Source organism: Triplophysa rosa, linkage group LG1 (assembly GCF_024868665.1).
Source record: "Triplophysa rosa linkage group LG1, Trosa_1v2, whole genome shotgun sequence".
NCBI lineage: Eukaryota > Metazoa > Chordata > Actinopteri > Cypriniformes > Nemacheilidae > Triplophysa > Triplophysa rosa.
The window spans coordinates 32,166,684-32,181,025 of NC_079890.1; the positions used below are offsets into that span (position 1 = coordinate 32,166,684).

A 14,342-nucleotide genomic window follows, 5' to 3' on the forward strand; every position below is an offset into this window, starting at 1 on the left:
TGTTGTTGGTCTACATTAATAGGGGCAACACTAGAATTACGTATAAATGTTACAACTTTACTTGATAAAGTTGGCATAATAGTGCATAATAGTTACAATGATAGTGGCATAATCTTTTGGTTTCACAGGGAATTTAAATTTGTTAAGGAATTCCACATATGATAAAAGCAATCCTTGCTCATTAAGCAACTGACTAACAGCGTCCGCAAGTTCGCTTGGGTGCGCGCAGCAAACATGACGTCATCGCGGTGTTGGCGGAAGTTCGCTTTGCGTGGCACGGCAACGCATCCGAAAACGGACGAGGCGGATACGAGACTAGACGAGCAGTCACGTCTGTACATGAACAATGCAGACTCTTTATCCAATACGTTATAAATAACATGTGAAGTTTAATATGTGAAATTTTGGGGGACTGTTCTGTTTCTATTACAATAGTTTTAACAGAAACATCATACTAATGTTCCTGTAGTGAGACAGTAGTACATGTGTAGTCGCTATGATTCACACTATTAATACAAAAGTAAAACCATGGTAAATTGCGTTGTTCAAGCTAACCACTTATTCTTAATTCCTCTTTCGTTTCAAAGATTAGCACAACGGCATTCTCGTCAAATATAAACGACTCGTCCGTTTGCGGAGGTGCACGTGCAGTCAGCGGAGGCTCGCAGAGCGGAGCTAGGCGAATGTATATATCCCGCTACTCTCTCCGAGAGCGCGAATAAAGCTTTACAGCGTCCTTTCAGCCTGTTCCACGAGAGACGAGACGGATGAACCGGAAACGAAAATTTCCACATAGCCTTTACACCGGAAGGGAATCAAGAAAACACTCCCGTCCTGCCGAAGCTGTAGCGCTCATAAACAATGTTTAGTGCGATTCATCAAATAGAGCCAGCCTTCTGAGAAACACAAGGAGACATTGCGGAGAAAGGCGAGAGTAAGCTTATTAATTTGTAATGTGAAGTTAGATATTGTGTGTTTTTCCACGAAAGCCTCCTGCGTGTTTTCTTAAAAAGCAAAGCGAGTTGAATTAAATTTGGATGTGTATTTAGCTCGCTCCTCCGCTGTCCGCCACGATTCCAGCCTTACTGGAAAGACCAAAGCTTTCAAGTGCGATGGCCAGAGCCCTCCACAAGCACATTATGAAAGAGTGAGAGAGAAAAAGACAAGGTTCGTTCGTGTGTTTACTATTTAGAGCAAAACTAGGTCATTTGTATCGTCTATCAACTAGGGTTGTCACGGTACCATAAACATGTCTTACGATACTACACCAGCTGAAGTATGTCGATACCAAGTAGTATCACGCTTACTACTTCACGATGCTGTGCCATATAATTCAAATCTATACAAAAAAAACAGATTTAGATTAAACATTTTGTATTAACTGTAGTAATTGGATAAATTGTAGCAAATACATTTACATTTAGTCATTTGTAAATACTAGAAATACTGTAGTATACTTAAATATGTACTATGGTAAGACTCAAAAACACTAGTATCTATGAGTTTTAGTAGTTTACTGTAGTAAATACTAAAGTACACTAGATCATTTTTCACGTAGGAACTAATTCAAATGTTGGACAAACGTAATTGATACAACAGTCTTTATAAAGGGAAATATTAGGCTTACTTTAAATGCAGAACTAAAACGGCCAGTAGGTGGCGTCAATTTTCCACTGAGTTAGTGAATCATTTAACCAACTCGTTCAAATCGCCAATTTGAATCATTAACTCGTCAGAGACATTCAAAACACACATTCATTTTGGAGATAAACACCGCAAAAATGCAGATGTAAGTGTTCAAATAAATATTAATGTGCATATGCAACATTAACTACGATACTACCGTTTCAAAAATAGAGAGGCATCGCGGCATAAACAAGGCATTAGACTATGACTGCTCAATGTGACTCACTCAGCCATCCGTTATATTATTTTTTTAATAAATTAATTTCGTCCTCCTCAAACTTGTATTGGACAATGTTTAAGTTACATCATACTTGTCCATTTTAGGAGATTAAATGCTTATTCAAAAGCGTTTTAAAACTATATTGGTTTTCAGTCACTTCAATCTCTTATGATGAATTGTTTTGTGTATGATGATGAATACTGTTCTGCAGTGTTGAAATGTTGGTGTTTTGTGTAAGGCAGTCCATTGAGTCACAATAGAGCTGGAACTCTTTTAGGAGAACGTGGTAAACAGTTGTTCCAGACTCCTCTGATGCCTGTAAGTGAAAGATATGTTCTCTGTATGATGTGTGGTCATATTTGGTATAGCAAATTAATCAATGTAGTTCAAATAAATGTTGTTTTTATTTTCTAGTTATCATTTCATAGCTCTTATAAGGTGTGCACTTAATCATAAATTGTTATCTTGTGTAGGGTCACCCCTTCCAAAGCCAACCAGGTTTGTCCACCACAGTTTGATATTGGACAATGTCTTAATAAACCTTGTCGGTTGCATCAGACTGGTCCATTTAGTTTCTGGGGTTTTTTTTGTCTTTATTAAGTAGCCTGACATGCATATTGTTTTGCATAAGTCTAATTTCGGCTGATCACAATAACAAGAAATCGGTACTCAGTATCAGCTGCAAAAATCCTGATCGGAGCATCCCTATGTTGTATGTTTATTCTGTTGTAGAAGAAGAAGTGGATAAAATGATGGAACAGAAATTGAAAGAAGAGGATGAAAGAAAACTAACTAAAGAAATGGAGAAACGAATGTCATTGGAGGAGACCAAAGAACAGGTAAAGATGCCTTCGCTCCACGTGAGCAGTGAGTGGATATCACCATTTCACAATCATCTTCATTGTGTTAAACAAAGTCATTTAAAGCTTTACAAATGAAAAGCCTTAGTAAAGTAATGGGTAGATGTCCAGTGTATTTATTAAGCATTTTGTTATTTGCTAGGTTCAAAAAATGGATGAAAAATTGCTAATTTTGAAAGAGGAGAAACGTCAACTCTTCTTACAGCTTAAAAAGGTCCTTCATGAGGAGGAAAGACGGCGAAGAGAGGAGCAAAAGTACGTCGTAAATTAAATTAAAAAACCTACTAAATGGACAAAATTGTATGTCGTTAATTTTGTCATCAAAGATCTTTTATAAGGAAGATTTTTACCCAAAGAAAGAAGCTGGTTTATGTAACAGACTTCATATAGCTCGGCACCTTTACATAGTCAATAAGGAAGATAACAGATTGGTTTTGGACTTTTTTATGTTATAGATGATATGCCGATAGTTTTAAATTGACCAAAGATCAGCTGAAACATATGTGACCAATATATCAGTGCATCTATAACATTCACACTGAAATCTAAGAATTTTAATTAAATATTCTCTCAACATCAGTGCATGCATGGTGTGATTAATAATGTGTCAAATGGATACGGAAAGCAACCTTGCTGCTTCTTTCTCGTAACTGTCCCTTGATTATTCATTTGTCTATAGTGATATTACAACACTGTCATCAACAAACTACCAGCCCAGCATACCTCTACACTCAGGACAGCATCTACTCAGTATACATGGTAAGCTTCTCAAAGCGTTTCAAAACTATTGGTTTTCAGTCACTTCAATCTCTTATGATGAATTGTTTTGTGTATGATGATGAATACTGTTCTGCAGTGTTGAAATGTTGGTGTTTTGTGTGTTTAAGGCAGTCCATTGAGTCACAATAGAGCTGGAACTCTTTTAGGAGAACGTGGTAAACAGTTGTTCCAGACTCCTCTGATGCCTGTAAGTGAAAGATATGTTCTCTGTATGATGTGTGGTCATATTTGGTATAGCAAATTAATCAATGTAGTTCAAATAAATGTTGTTTTTATTTTCTAGTTATCATTTCATAGCTCTTATAAGGTGTGCACTTAATCATAAATTGTTATCTGTGTAGGGCTACCCCTTCCACAGCCAGCCAGGTTTTCCTCCTGGTTCCTCAGAGCATAGCCAGTTCTCTGGAAGCACTGCGGTCCATGAGCCATATGCAGTTACTCAGGCCCCGCACCATTCCTCTTACGGGGCTGCTGCTTCTGTGCCCATCAGCTTTGCAGGCAGCACCCAGATCAGAGGTAGCAATAAAACCACACCAACCTAAATGTACAAATTATTAGAATGTTGGATTTGGCGAACAACCCTCAAAAGAGCAGAAGAATATCTGAAGCTCTCATGTTTTTTTTCAATGTAGGGGCATCACCTTTTCAGAGCATGCCATTCCTGCCCCATCAAGCTCCGGGCCATGCTGTCTTAAGCCATTTCTCCTCCCAGCCAGGTGAGTTGTTCTCTTTAATGCACTTCTTCTATTCTCTTTTGTCACTCAGTAGATTAATTCAGGGCTCTAGAGTGCGACCTTATTTTTCAATGGTGCGACTAAAAAAAATCTGAGGTCGCACCAGTGCGACCAGCCGTTCGAGGGAGAGAAAAAAAAAAGTCTCCGCAACTCTGAAAGTCTTCCTGTGATTCAACAACAGACACACATTAGGCCCATATCGTGGTCTAAACCAATCAGAGATAGTGAAGGGCGGACCCCCCTCTGATTGGCCGTGGTCCAGATTTTCCTGTACGTGTGTGTACCAGTACCAGAGGTCGCGTTAACCGAAATTTCTCTGTCATTGACAGATTTTTTTTACCAGTGACGGAAAAATCTGAAGGCCGCCCATCTGTCCGTCATTTTGACGGATTACAATGAGGGCAATTTGTAACTCCCCGTTTCCCTTCATTAGAGCGTGATATGCTCGCGAAGGGACGTGTGTGTTTTCACTTGTCATTGTTACTGACTAGACATATGTGATGCGATCTGGGAAAACCAGTCGGATGTCGCGCTGGGACGCGGGAAAGACAGTTCACCTATCAAAGTAAACCACATAGCATGAATGAAGGAGTATCAATGCACATTTCCCGCCAGTCCTGTGTAAACTACGGCATGCAAAGTTTTTTTATACAATGTTTTCGTGAGATGACAGAGCTCCTTGTCTGCAGCACCGGGAGTTATCCGATCGCAAAACATACAAGGGATGATCAAAAGTCCAGACACTATGCACATGATAAACAACGTAAAACTTGCTTCACTGCTTAGTTGTTGTCCGTAATGTTTGCTAGTTTCCTTGTGTAGTGATAATGGCAGAGCTCTCGTTCTTTAAGTGTGCCCGCACCATTTTCCTTACTTTCGTTTTATTCAATCGGTTTTGTACAGTATTTTTATAGACTTCAACACTGGGAAATGTTTTTTTATTAAATTGTTATTAGAGTAAGTCTTTTACAACTCTAAAGTGACTTTTACTTGTGATACTGGACTGTTGTGCTTTTATTTTCATCACTTAACTTTAAACCCGTTTTCCTCCAAATTCCATTCCTGAAAATCCTAGCGCTTCAGCCGACCTCAGCCATAACTTTTGTTACATACCCGAGGTTATGAGCAAAATAAAAACTGATTTGGAAAGGGCTTGAATATGGTATCAGAAACTGTAATATATAAATTTGCACCATGTGTTGGGTTTTCCCAGATCGAATCATATATGAGCATAAACATTAAAACATTAAATATATAGATGAATATAAACAACAACGGCTTTATTGGGCATTCAGTTGTATTAAAATACAACAAGTTCCGAGACGCAAGTACAGTGTGATGACGTCACGAACATACTAATTACCACCTAACACCACCTGCAACATAGTGACGGGTAATAATAGATTATGACGGATTTTTTACGAGCCTGTCAGTCAAAATGACGGACAATAAAAAGTCTAGCGCAACCTCTGGTGTGTTCGTGTGAAAATGCGTGTGCTGCAGTCAGACAGAGAGGTGAGGAGCCTATAGGCCCGTCAGTTAAACAGAGAGGGGAGGAGCCTATAGGCCCGTCAGTTAAACAGAGAGGGGAGGAGCCTATAGGCCCAGTCAGTTAAACAGAGTGGATGTAGCCGCGGATGATGAGAGAAGCTGAAAAGAACGATTGACAACTTGTTCGTGAATAATGTAAGTTAAGGCCTGATCCGTCCGAAAATCATAAGCAATGCTCTGACACGGAGCCATCAACCTCCCAGGTTATGTCAAGCCCCGGTCCATTTATCTTGAGATGTTTTAAGTTTAAATTTCAGTTCAGTGAACCACTTTCAGCACCAACACTTTTTCAGTAAGTTACCTTTCTTGTAGAATTGTGCTTCAAATAAAGAACTTTATGTTGACCAGATTGTTAGTTAATCATTTACAAGTCAATTTTGCCAATATGGACAGCGATTTAAAAAAAAGTGAACTGGTAAAACTGCGGGGTTAAATGCGATGTGGTCGAAAATTTGGGTGCACCTAACCTTTGTGCTGGTGCACCTAAGAAAAAAAGTTAGGCGCACCAGTGCAGCCAGTGCAAAAAGCTAGTCTAGAGCCCTGGAATTATTTTTCCATTCATTCATTACTTGTTGATCTTAAAACAATGGCGGAAGCGCCGTGGGTGGAATTGTGTAGATTAAGGGGCGGTAATATTATAATAAGAGCCTGCGTCTACATCACATCAGGAGCAAAATCTGAACAGCTTGATGCTTGCAGAGAAAGGCTTACCAAAACAAAGTTACTTGGATCTTGTTTTTCACGTTTTCTGGGTTGCTAGATGCACCGGGGACCCGATTATAGAAAAAATGTGACTTTCATAAAATGGGTCCTTTAAAATAAGCACGTGTCTGCTGCTCTCTTTAGCGGGAGAGAAGCAGTGCGTGTGCGCGCGGAGCAGAAAGGATTAAAATAAAGCACATTTGGCGCTAGGCTAGATAACGATATTAGAGGATATATTGCGGCGAAAGATCAATTACATAAATGTTCGGAAGAGCGTGTGTGATGTGATTCTCTGTTGTGTAGACGCACGGCTCAATTTAAACAACTGAAATAGTCAAATGTTTTAAATGGTTTATTAGGTTCGGATGGAACGAAGCAAAGGTCCGGATCCTGCCCGCGGTCCGCCAATTGAGGATGACTGAGCTACAAGAACACTTTGGTGGTCATTTGCATTCTTTTTAATCCAGCATTTCTACACTTAACAATTTCATTACTACTTTATTATTTGAACATTCACTATTAAAAAAGAGTTGGTGAGGATAAATGTTTTTACTGATCATTGGTTCATTAAGCTTGTTTCATGATGCAAAGGTGACATTTTTCTGTATTCTGTCTAGGCTCCATTTACAAGTTCCCCTCAGTCAGCGTCACGGCACGTGTTTCTCCCTCACGCTCAGCCTGGACAGAGATTCTATCATCATGGAAAACCACATTAACTGCTTAAAAGCCTGATCATAACAAGGTGGCATGTTACACACAGCTTATTTCTGAGGCTATCACTTCATAAGAATTGGCTTTCGCATTAATAAGTAATTAATGTCTCATGCAAAAGACAATTGTGGACATTAAACAATAAAAAATCGTTTACAGGTTCCCAATCTAAATATTCATTTGTTTGGCAGATGGGAATGCTTCTTGATGATGTGTATCTGAAAGTGTTTTAAAAGTATGTATTTTAAGCTATTGAGCAACTACAGAAATGTACAGTTTGCTGTTGTTGGCTTTGTGATTTTTAACAGATTAAATATGTTCTTTTATGTCACACGTTTTAATTAAGTTAGATTTTTGCTGGAAGAAAATACTGACAAGATCTTAGTAACAACAAAATGTTTGACAAGAACAGGCTATATCTGCGAGTTTTGCTTTGTTCGTATGCAATTTAGTACATCAGAAAGATATAAAATTAAGATTTTTTTTAAACAGTTATACATTGTTTTTAGTTGTCTTTGAATGTATTATTTTCTTGGTGTCTGCCAGAAAGAGCCCAAAACCCATCACAAACTGAAACAAAGTCGTGATTTATATGTGCTCTTTTTAATATTGAGTTGGGTTGCCTTGCTAGAATACAAAAAATATTAAATATTTAAAAAATATTGTGTAGACTCAACAAAAAAAAAGTTTGCATCAATATTTTTGAGTTGTGACAACAAAATTAAGTTCATCCAACAAACTACATTGGGTCAGACAGATTACTTATATTATAAATTAAGTTATCCAGCCAATTACTTTGAGTTACTGCAACTTAAATATTGTCGTAAACACAGGTTTTTAGGTTAATATTACACACAATATTAAGCTGAAGTAATTATCAACATTATTAAGTCAGCACAACTCATCAAAATAGAGTTTCACACGTAAAAGTTTTAATTATACCCAAAATTTCGATTTTTGACTTGAACCAATTCATTAAATTAAGTTGTGCCAAAATATGCTGTGAATTATTTTTTAGAGTGTTGGAATGAACAGAACCGCAACATTACTCACACTGCTGTCAAGTCAAGAGTAATGTGCATGACAGTCAAATCTATAACAATGAATTGATTAGGACACAGAAGGGATGATTACCATTCTTTCAAAATTTCAGCCAGCCCCCAAATTTAAAGACAGAAGTCTAGTGTTCATTTGTCTTTCAACCTTGATCGCCAAGCATCAATCAAGTCACCGTAGGCCACTTCAGGCCAGGGCATTATAGGCAAAATTGTGTTCTTTTAATTTAGCAAGAGCTCTAAGGCTTATGGCACCTTCTTCAATCTCTCACAATATATCTGGAAAGCAAATACTTTTGAAATGTTAATAAAATGATGACTTCCCCGTAATAACGTTCTGATTCTCCTCTTCTTTTTGGGGTGGCAGTAGGGGTTCTGCCTTCCTGTATCCGTATGTACACACCTGCTTGTGTGATATTGTCACCCCCGTCTGAGGGTTTTTTACATTAAGGTACTGGAAGATGAAAGAGAAGGTACACGGAGCACTTGGTCCTGCAGTGAAGAGACAAAACTGCATCCTATTACTCATGTTACGGCCTTTGTGTCTGTCCTTTACAGGAAACTTGCAGTATGTTTTTCCTTCTCCTTTGCCCTAAATTGCTTATAAATAAAATTAACCACATAACAGACCTCATCTAACTATTTACTATTGTGAATTAGGATAGCAAATGGAGTGTTGCACAAATGTTTTTCCAGTTTAAAAATAAGGGTGAAATAAAAAGCTTTGCCAATCAGACTTCTATGAAATACCCCCAAACACCAAAAACATTCTCCCCACCCCAACTCTCCATCTCTTATCTCTTTGTTTGGAACAATTTTCAATTATTAAATGGTATTACCTAATTCTTTAACCCACAGATGGGTTTCACAGAAAGCGATAAAGAATGAAAAACAGAAAACAAAAAGGATGATAACATTGCTGAGGTCTTATTCTCTTTTATCCAGGTCCAGTGCATCTTCTCAACCCCTGAGAGAAGGAAGAGAAGTACAGGTAGGAGTGAGTGATAGGGAAATAAAGATCAAGTTCAATGACACGTAGAAGTAGGAAAAAGATGAAGAAAGACAGTAGATAAACAATTGAGGTTGACAAAAAATTAAAACGTAACAAAAGGGTTTAATTGAAATGTCAATGTGATGTCAACAACATTTATATAAAGAAACAAACAACGAAAGAGATATCTACAGAAAAGAATCTGAAATCTTATATACATAATCAAACATCGCAGGTCAATTTCTGGACAGTGTTTACACCTTATTATGGAAAAAAACAAACATAAATTAATAAATAAAGACTGTTAGTTCAGTTCTAAACCTAACCATTCCAGAATCAATATTTGGGATCCAACTCCACAGTATAGTAAAACATAAAATAAGTACAATTGCTGACATTAAGACATCTAAAAACAAATTATTTTGATTCAATAAAAAACCTTTCCATCCTTCTTGCAGTGTGTGTTTAAAGTAAGTACACCCCTCACATTTTAATAAATATATTAACATATCTTTTCATGTGACAACACTTAAGAAATGACACTTTGCTACAATATAAAGTAGTGAGTGTAGAGCTTGTATAACAGTGTACATTTGCTGTCCCCTCAAAATAACTCAACACACAGCCACGTTCAAATGGCTAGTTCTGCAACTTTCCCCCCACATTATGTAGTGACTGCCAAGTATACATTAAAAACTTGCGTAAATTCGTTAAAAAATGCTCATTCGCCTTTTCGTCCCATAAGTCAAACACTAGGTGGCGATGTTTGTACTTTGTTTTCTTTAACCAACGACTTCTATGGTAAACAATGCAACGTGCCTTCACGTCTGTTATTATACGTAAACGTCGCATTAAACAGTAAGTTTGTGTCACGGTGTATTCAATCCTTACTCTCTCGGACAACAAGGAGAGCGCGAATAAAGCTTTACAGCGTCATTATTTCAGCCTGTTTCACGAGACGGGTGAACCGGAAACGAAAATTTCCATATAGATTTTACACCGGAAGTGAATCAAGAAAACAGTCCCGTTCAGCAGAATTTTGCGCTCGTAAACAATGTTTAGTGCGTTTCATCAAACAGAGCCAGCAATTTGAGAAACACAGTGAAATATCGCGGAGGAACGCGAAAGTAAGCTTATTCGTTTGTAGTGTTAAGTTAGATATTGTGTGTTTTTCCACGAAAGCCCCTTGTGTGTTTTCGTAAAAAGCAAAGCGAGTTGAATTAAATTTGGATGTGTATTTAGCTCGCCCCTCCGCTGTCCGCCACGATGCCAGCCTTACTGGAAAGACCAAAGCTTTCAAGTGCGATGGCCAGAGCCCTCCACAAGCACATTATGAAAGAGAGAGAGAGAAAAAGACAAGGTTCGTTCGTGTGTTTACTATTTAGAGCAAAACTAGGTCATTTGTATCGTCTATCAACACATCTGCTGTGTGTAGTAACACAGTAAAAGAAAGGTTTAATATTTACAGGGTGAAAATGATTTGGATCATGTTGTATATTTATTCGGTTGTAGAAGAAGAAGAAGTGGATAAAATGATGGAACAGAAATTGAAAGAAGAAGAGGAAAGAAAACGAACTACCGAAATGGAGGAACGAATGTCATTGGAGGAGACCAAAGAACAGGTAAAGATCCACGTGAGCAGTGAGTAAATATCGCCATTTCACAATCATCTTCATTGTGTTAAACAAAGTCATTTAAAGCTTTACAAATGAAAAGCCTTAGTACAGTAATGGATAGATGTCCAGTGTATTTATTAAGCATTTTGTTATTTGCTAGGTTCAAAAAATGGATGAAAAATTGCTAATTTTGCAAGAGGAGAAACATCAACTCTTCTTACAGCTTAAAAAGGTCCTTCATGAGGAGGAAAGACGGCGAAGAAGGGAGCAAAAGTACGTAAAATAAAAAAAAAACTACTTAATGGGCAAAAATGTATGTTGTTAATTTTGTCATCAAAGATCTTTTATAAGGAAGATTTCAATTTGTGTTGCCAAGTATTTAATTTTTACCCAAAGAAAGAAGCTGGTTTATGTAACAGACTTCATATAGCTCGGCACCTTTACATAGTCAATAAGGAAGATAACAGATTGGTTTTGGACTTTTTTATGTTATAGTTGATATGCCGATAGTTTTAAATTGACCAAAGATCAGCTGAAACATATGTGACCAATATATCAGTGCATCTATAACATTCACACTGAAATCTAAGAATTTTAATTAAATATTCTCTCAACATCAGTGCATGCATGGTGTGTTTAATAATGTGTCAAATGGATACGGAAAGCAACCTTGCTGCTTCTTTCTCGTAACTGTCCCTTGATTATTCATTTGTCTATAGTGATATTACAACACTGTCATCAACAAACTACCAGCCCAGCATACCTCTACACTCAGGACAGCATCTACTCAGTATACATGGTAAGCTTCTCAAAGCGTTTCAAAACTATTGGTTTTCAGTCACTTCAATCTCTTATGATGAATTGTTTTGTGTATGATGATGAATACTGTTCTGCAGTGTTGAAATGTTGGTGTTTTGTGTGTTTAAGGCAGTCCATTGAGTCACAATAGAGCTGGAACTCTTTTAGGAGAACGTGGTAAACAGTTGTTCCAGACTCCTCTGATGCCTGTAAGTGAAAGATATCAGAATCAGAAAGAGCTTTATTGCCAAGTATGTTTGCACATACAAGGAATTTGTTTTGGTGACAGGAGCATCCAGAACACAGAAACAGCAACAACAGTACACACCATAACACATAAGACCATAACACAATAGAATACAGTACACAATGATTTAAATAAGGGCCTATGGGTATAAAAAATTAAGAAATACAATACAATAAACATAAGATAAAGATATAGAGAGTTAGGTTCTCTGTATGATGTGTGGTCATATTTGGTATAGCAAATTTATCAATGTAGTTAAAATAAATGTTGTTAATAAATATTCTAGTTATCATTTCATAGCTCTTATAAGGTGTGCACTTAATCATAAATTGTTATCTGTGTAGGGCTACCCCTTCCACAGCCAGCCAGGTTTTCCTCCTGGTTCCTCAGAGCATAGCCAGTTCTCTGGAAGCACTGCGGTCCATGAGCCATATGCAGTTACTCAGGCCCCGCACCATTCCTCTTACGGGGCTGCTGCTTCTGTGCCCATCAGCTTTGCAGGCAGCACCCAGATCAGAGGTAGCAATAAAACCACACCAACCTAAATGTACAAATTATTAGAATGTTGGATTTGGCGAACAACCCTCAAAAGAGCAGAAGAATATCTGAAGCTCTCATGTTTTTTTCAATGTAGGGGCATCACCTTTTCAGAGCATGCCATTCCTGCCCCATCAAGCTCCGGGCCATGCTGTCTTAAGCCATTTCTCCTCCCAGCCAGGTGAGTTGTTCTCTTTAATGCACTTCTTCTATTCTCTTTTGTCACTCAGTAGATTAATTATTTTTCCATTCATTCATTACTTGTTGATTTTAAAAGGATTTATCCCCAGTGCAAGTATCCCCCTTCAGAAACAGCTTGAACATGCCAATCAGCAGTCTGGGTTTACTGACTCGGTAAGATTATTTTGTAGACCTCATGAGAATTTTAGGAACAAAATGCTGCATTTTACTCGAATAGTGTTGTATATGGATGTGAGTGGGTAATGTTTGGTTTTTGTGTTACTGATAGGCTGCTCTCAGACCCATGCATCCACAGGCTTTACATGTGAGTGCAGCTGGCCTGCTGTCCGCCCCATCCATGGCTGTGCAGATCCCTACCACAAAGGTGAGCTTACCAATCTGCAAAAAACATCTGAAAGCATTGTTTTTTTACATTTGCCATTTTCGTTTTAAGAATACTTTTTCCTTGAAAGTTTCAAAGCAAATGTGCTGCATACTTCTGTGCAGTGCAGTAGAAATATACATCATATAATGTAAAGAAAAAGACAGCACACTCTCTTATGTGACATTTTATCATTGTTTTTAATCCATCTAATGAAACAAGTTTCATGAATACTTTACATTTTATTTATATATTTGACAGATGCTTTTATCCAAAGCGATTTGCGTTCAGGCTATACATCTTTAGAAATTCATGCATTCTCTGGGAATGGAAACAGCTTGGTGTTGCACGCACCATTTGAGATACAGGATCACTTTGGTGGTCATTTGCATTCTTTTTAATACAGCATTTCTAAATTTAACAATTTCATTACTACTTTATTATTTGAACATTCACTATTAAAAAAGAGTTGGTGAGGATAAAGTTTTTTACTGATCATTCATTCATTAAGCTTGTTTCATGATGCAAAGGTGACATTTTTCTGTATTCTGTCTAGGCTCCATTTACAAGTTCCCCTCAGTCAGCGTCACGGCACGTGTTTCTCCCTCACGCTCAGCCTGGACAGAGATTCTATCATCATGGAAAACCACATTAACTGCTAAAAGCCTGATCATAACAAGGTGGCATGTTACACACAGCTTATTTCTGAGGCTATCACTTCATAAGAATTGGCTTTCATATTAATAAGTAATTAATGTCACATGCAAAAGACAATTGTGGACATTAAACAATAAAAAATCGTTTACAGGTTCCCAATCTAAATATTCATTTGTTTGGCGGATGGGAATGCTTCTTGATGATGTGTATCTGAAAGTGTTTTAAAAGTATGTATTTTAAGCTATTGAGCAACTACAGAAATGTAGTTTGCTGTTGTTGGCTTTGTGATTTTTAACAGATTAAATATGTTCTTTTATGTCACACGTTTTAATTAAGTTAGATTTTTGCTGGAAGAAAATACTGACAAGATCTTAGTAACAACAAAATGTTTGACAAGAACAGGCTATATCTGCGAGTTTTGCTTTGTTCGTATGCAATTTAGTACATCAGAAAGATATGTCCTGCATTACATGGCTTTATCCCAGCTATAAAATGAAGATTTTTTTTAAACAGTTATACTTTGTTTTTAGTTGTCTTTGGATGTAGTATTTTCTTGGTGTCTGCCAGAAAGAGCCCAAAACCCATCACAAACTGAAACAAAGTCGTGATTTATATGTGCTCTTTTTAATATTGAG

At 37.5% G+C, this 14,342-nt stretch overlaps 2 protein-coding genes across 7 annotated transcripts; both read left to right on the forward strand.

The window, feature by feature from the left end:
• The first annotated feature begins 378 nt into the window (after positions 1–378).
• Positions 379–8,632, forward strand: LOC130554891 (G protein pathway suppressor 2-like). Of its 6 annotated transcripts, XM_057334797.1 has the most exons (11): positions 379–934; positions 1,050–1,167; positions 2,145–2,224; positions 2,639–2,745; positions 2,909–3,021; positions 3,446–3,525; positions 3,654–3,733; positions 3,888–4,062; positions 4,179–4,262; positions 6,893–6,975; positions 7,151–8,632. In XM_057334797.1, the coding sequence occupies exons 4-10, from the start codon at positions 2,656–2,658 to the stop codon at positions 6,943–6,945; spliced, it is 675 nt and encodes a 224-aa protein (XP_057190780.1). In that variant the 5' UTR covers positions 379–934; positions 1,050–1,167; positions 2,145–2,224; positions 2,639–2,655; the 3' UTR covers positions 6,946–6,975; positions 7,151–8,632. The 6 variants fall into 6 exon arrangements, with proteins under 6 accessions (XP_057190780.1, XP_057190763.1, XP_057190789.1 ...); XM_057334780.1 differs by lacking the exon at positions 1,050–1,167; XM_057334806.1 differs by lacking the exon at positions 1,050–1,167 and having other exon boundaries at positions 2,149–2,224.
• Positions 8,633–10,282: 1,650 nt separating this feature from the next.
• LOC130555787 (G protein pathway suppressor 2-like) lies at positions 10,283–13,720 on the forward strand. The gene is made up of 11 exons (XM_057336255.1): positions 10,283–10,417; positions 10,533–10,650; positions 10,803–10,912; positions 11,067–11,179; positions 11,626–11,705; positions 11,834–11,913; positions 12,296–12,470; positions 12,586–12,669; positions 12,766–12,842; positions 12,958–13,053; positions 13,607–13,720. The coding sequence occupies exons 2-11, from the start codon at positions 10,557–10,559 to the stop codon at positions 13,703–13,705; spliced, it is 1,008 nt and encodes a 335-aa protein (XP_057192238.1). The 5' UTR covers positions 10,283–10,417; positions 10,533–10,556; the 3' UTR covers positions 13,706–13,720.
• Positions 13,721–14,342: the final 622 nt, after the last annotated feature.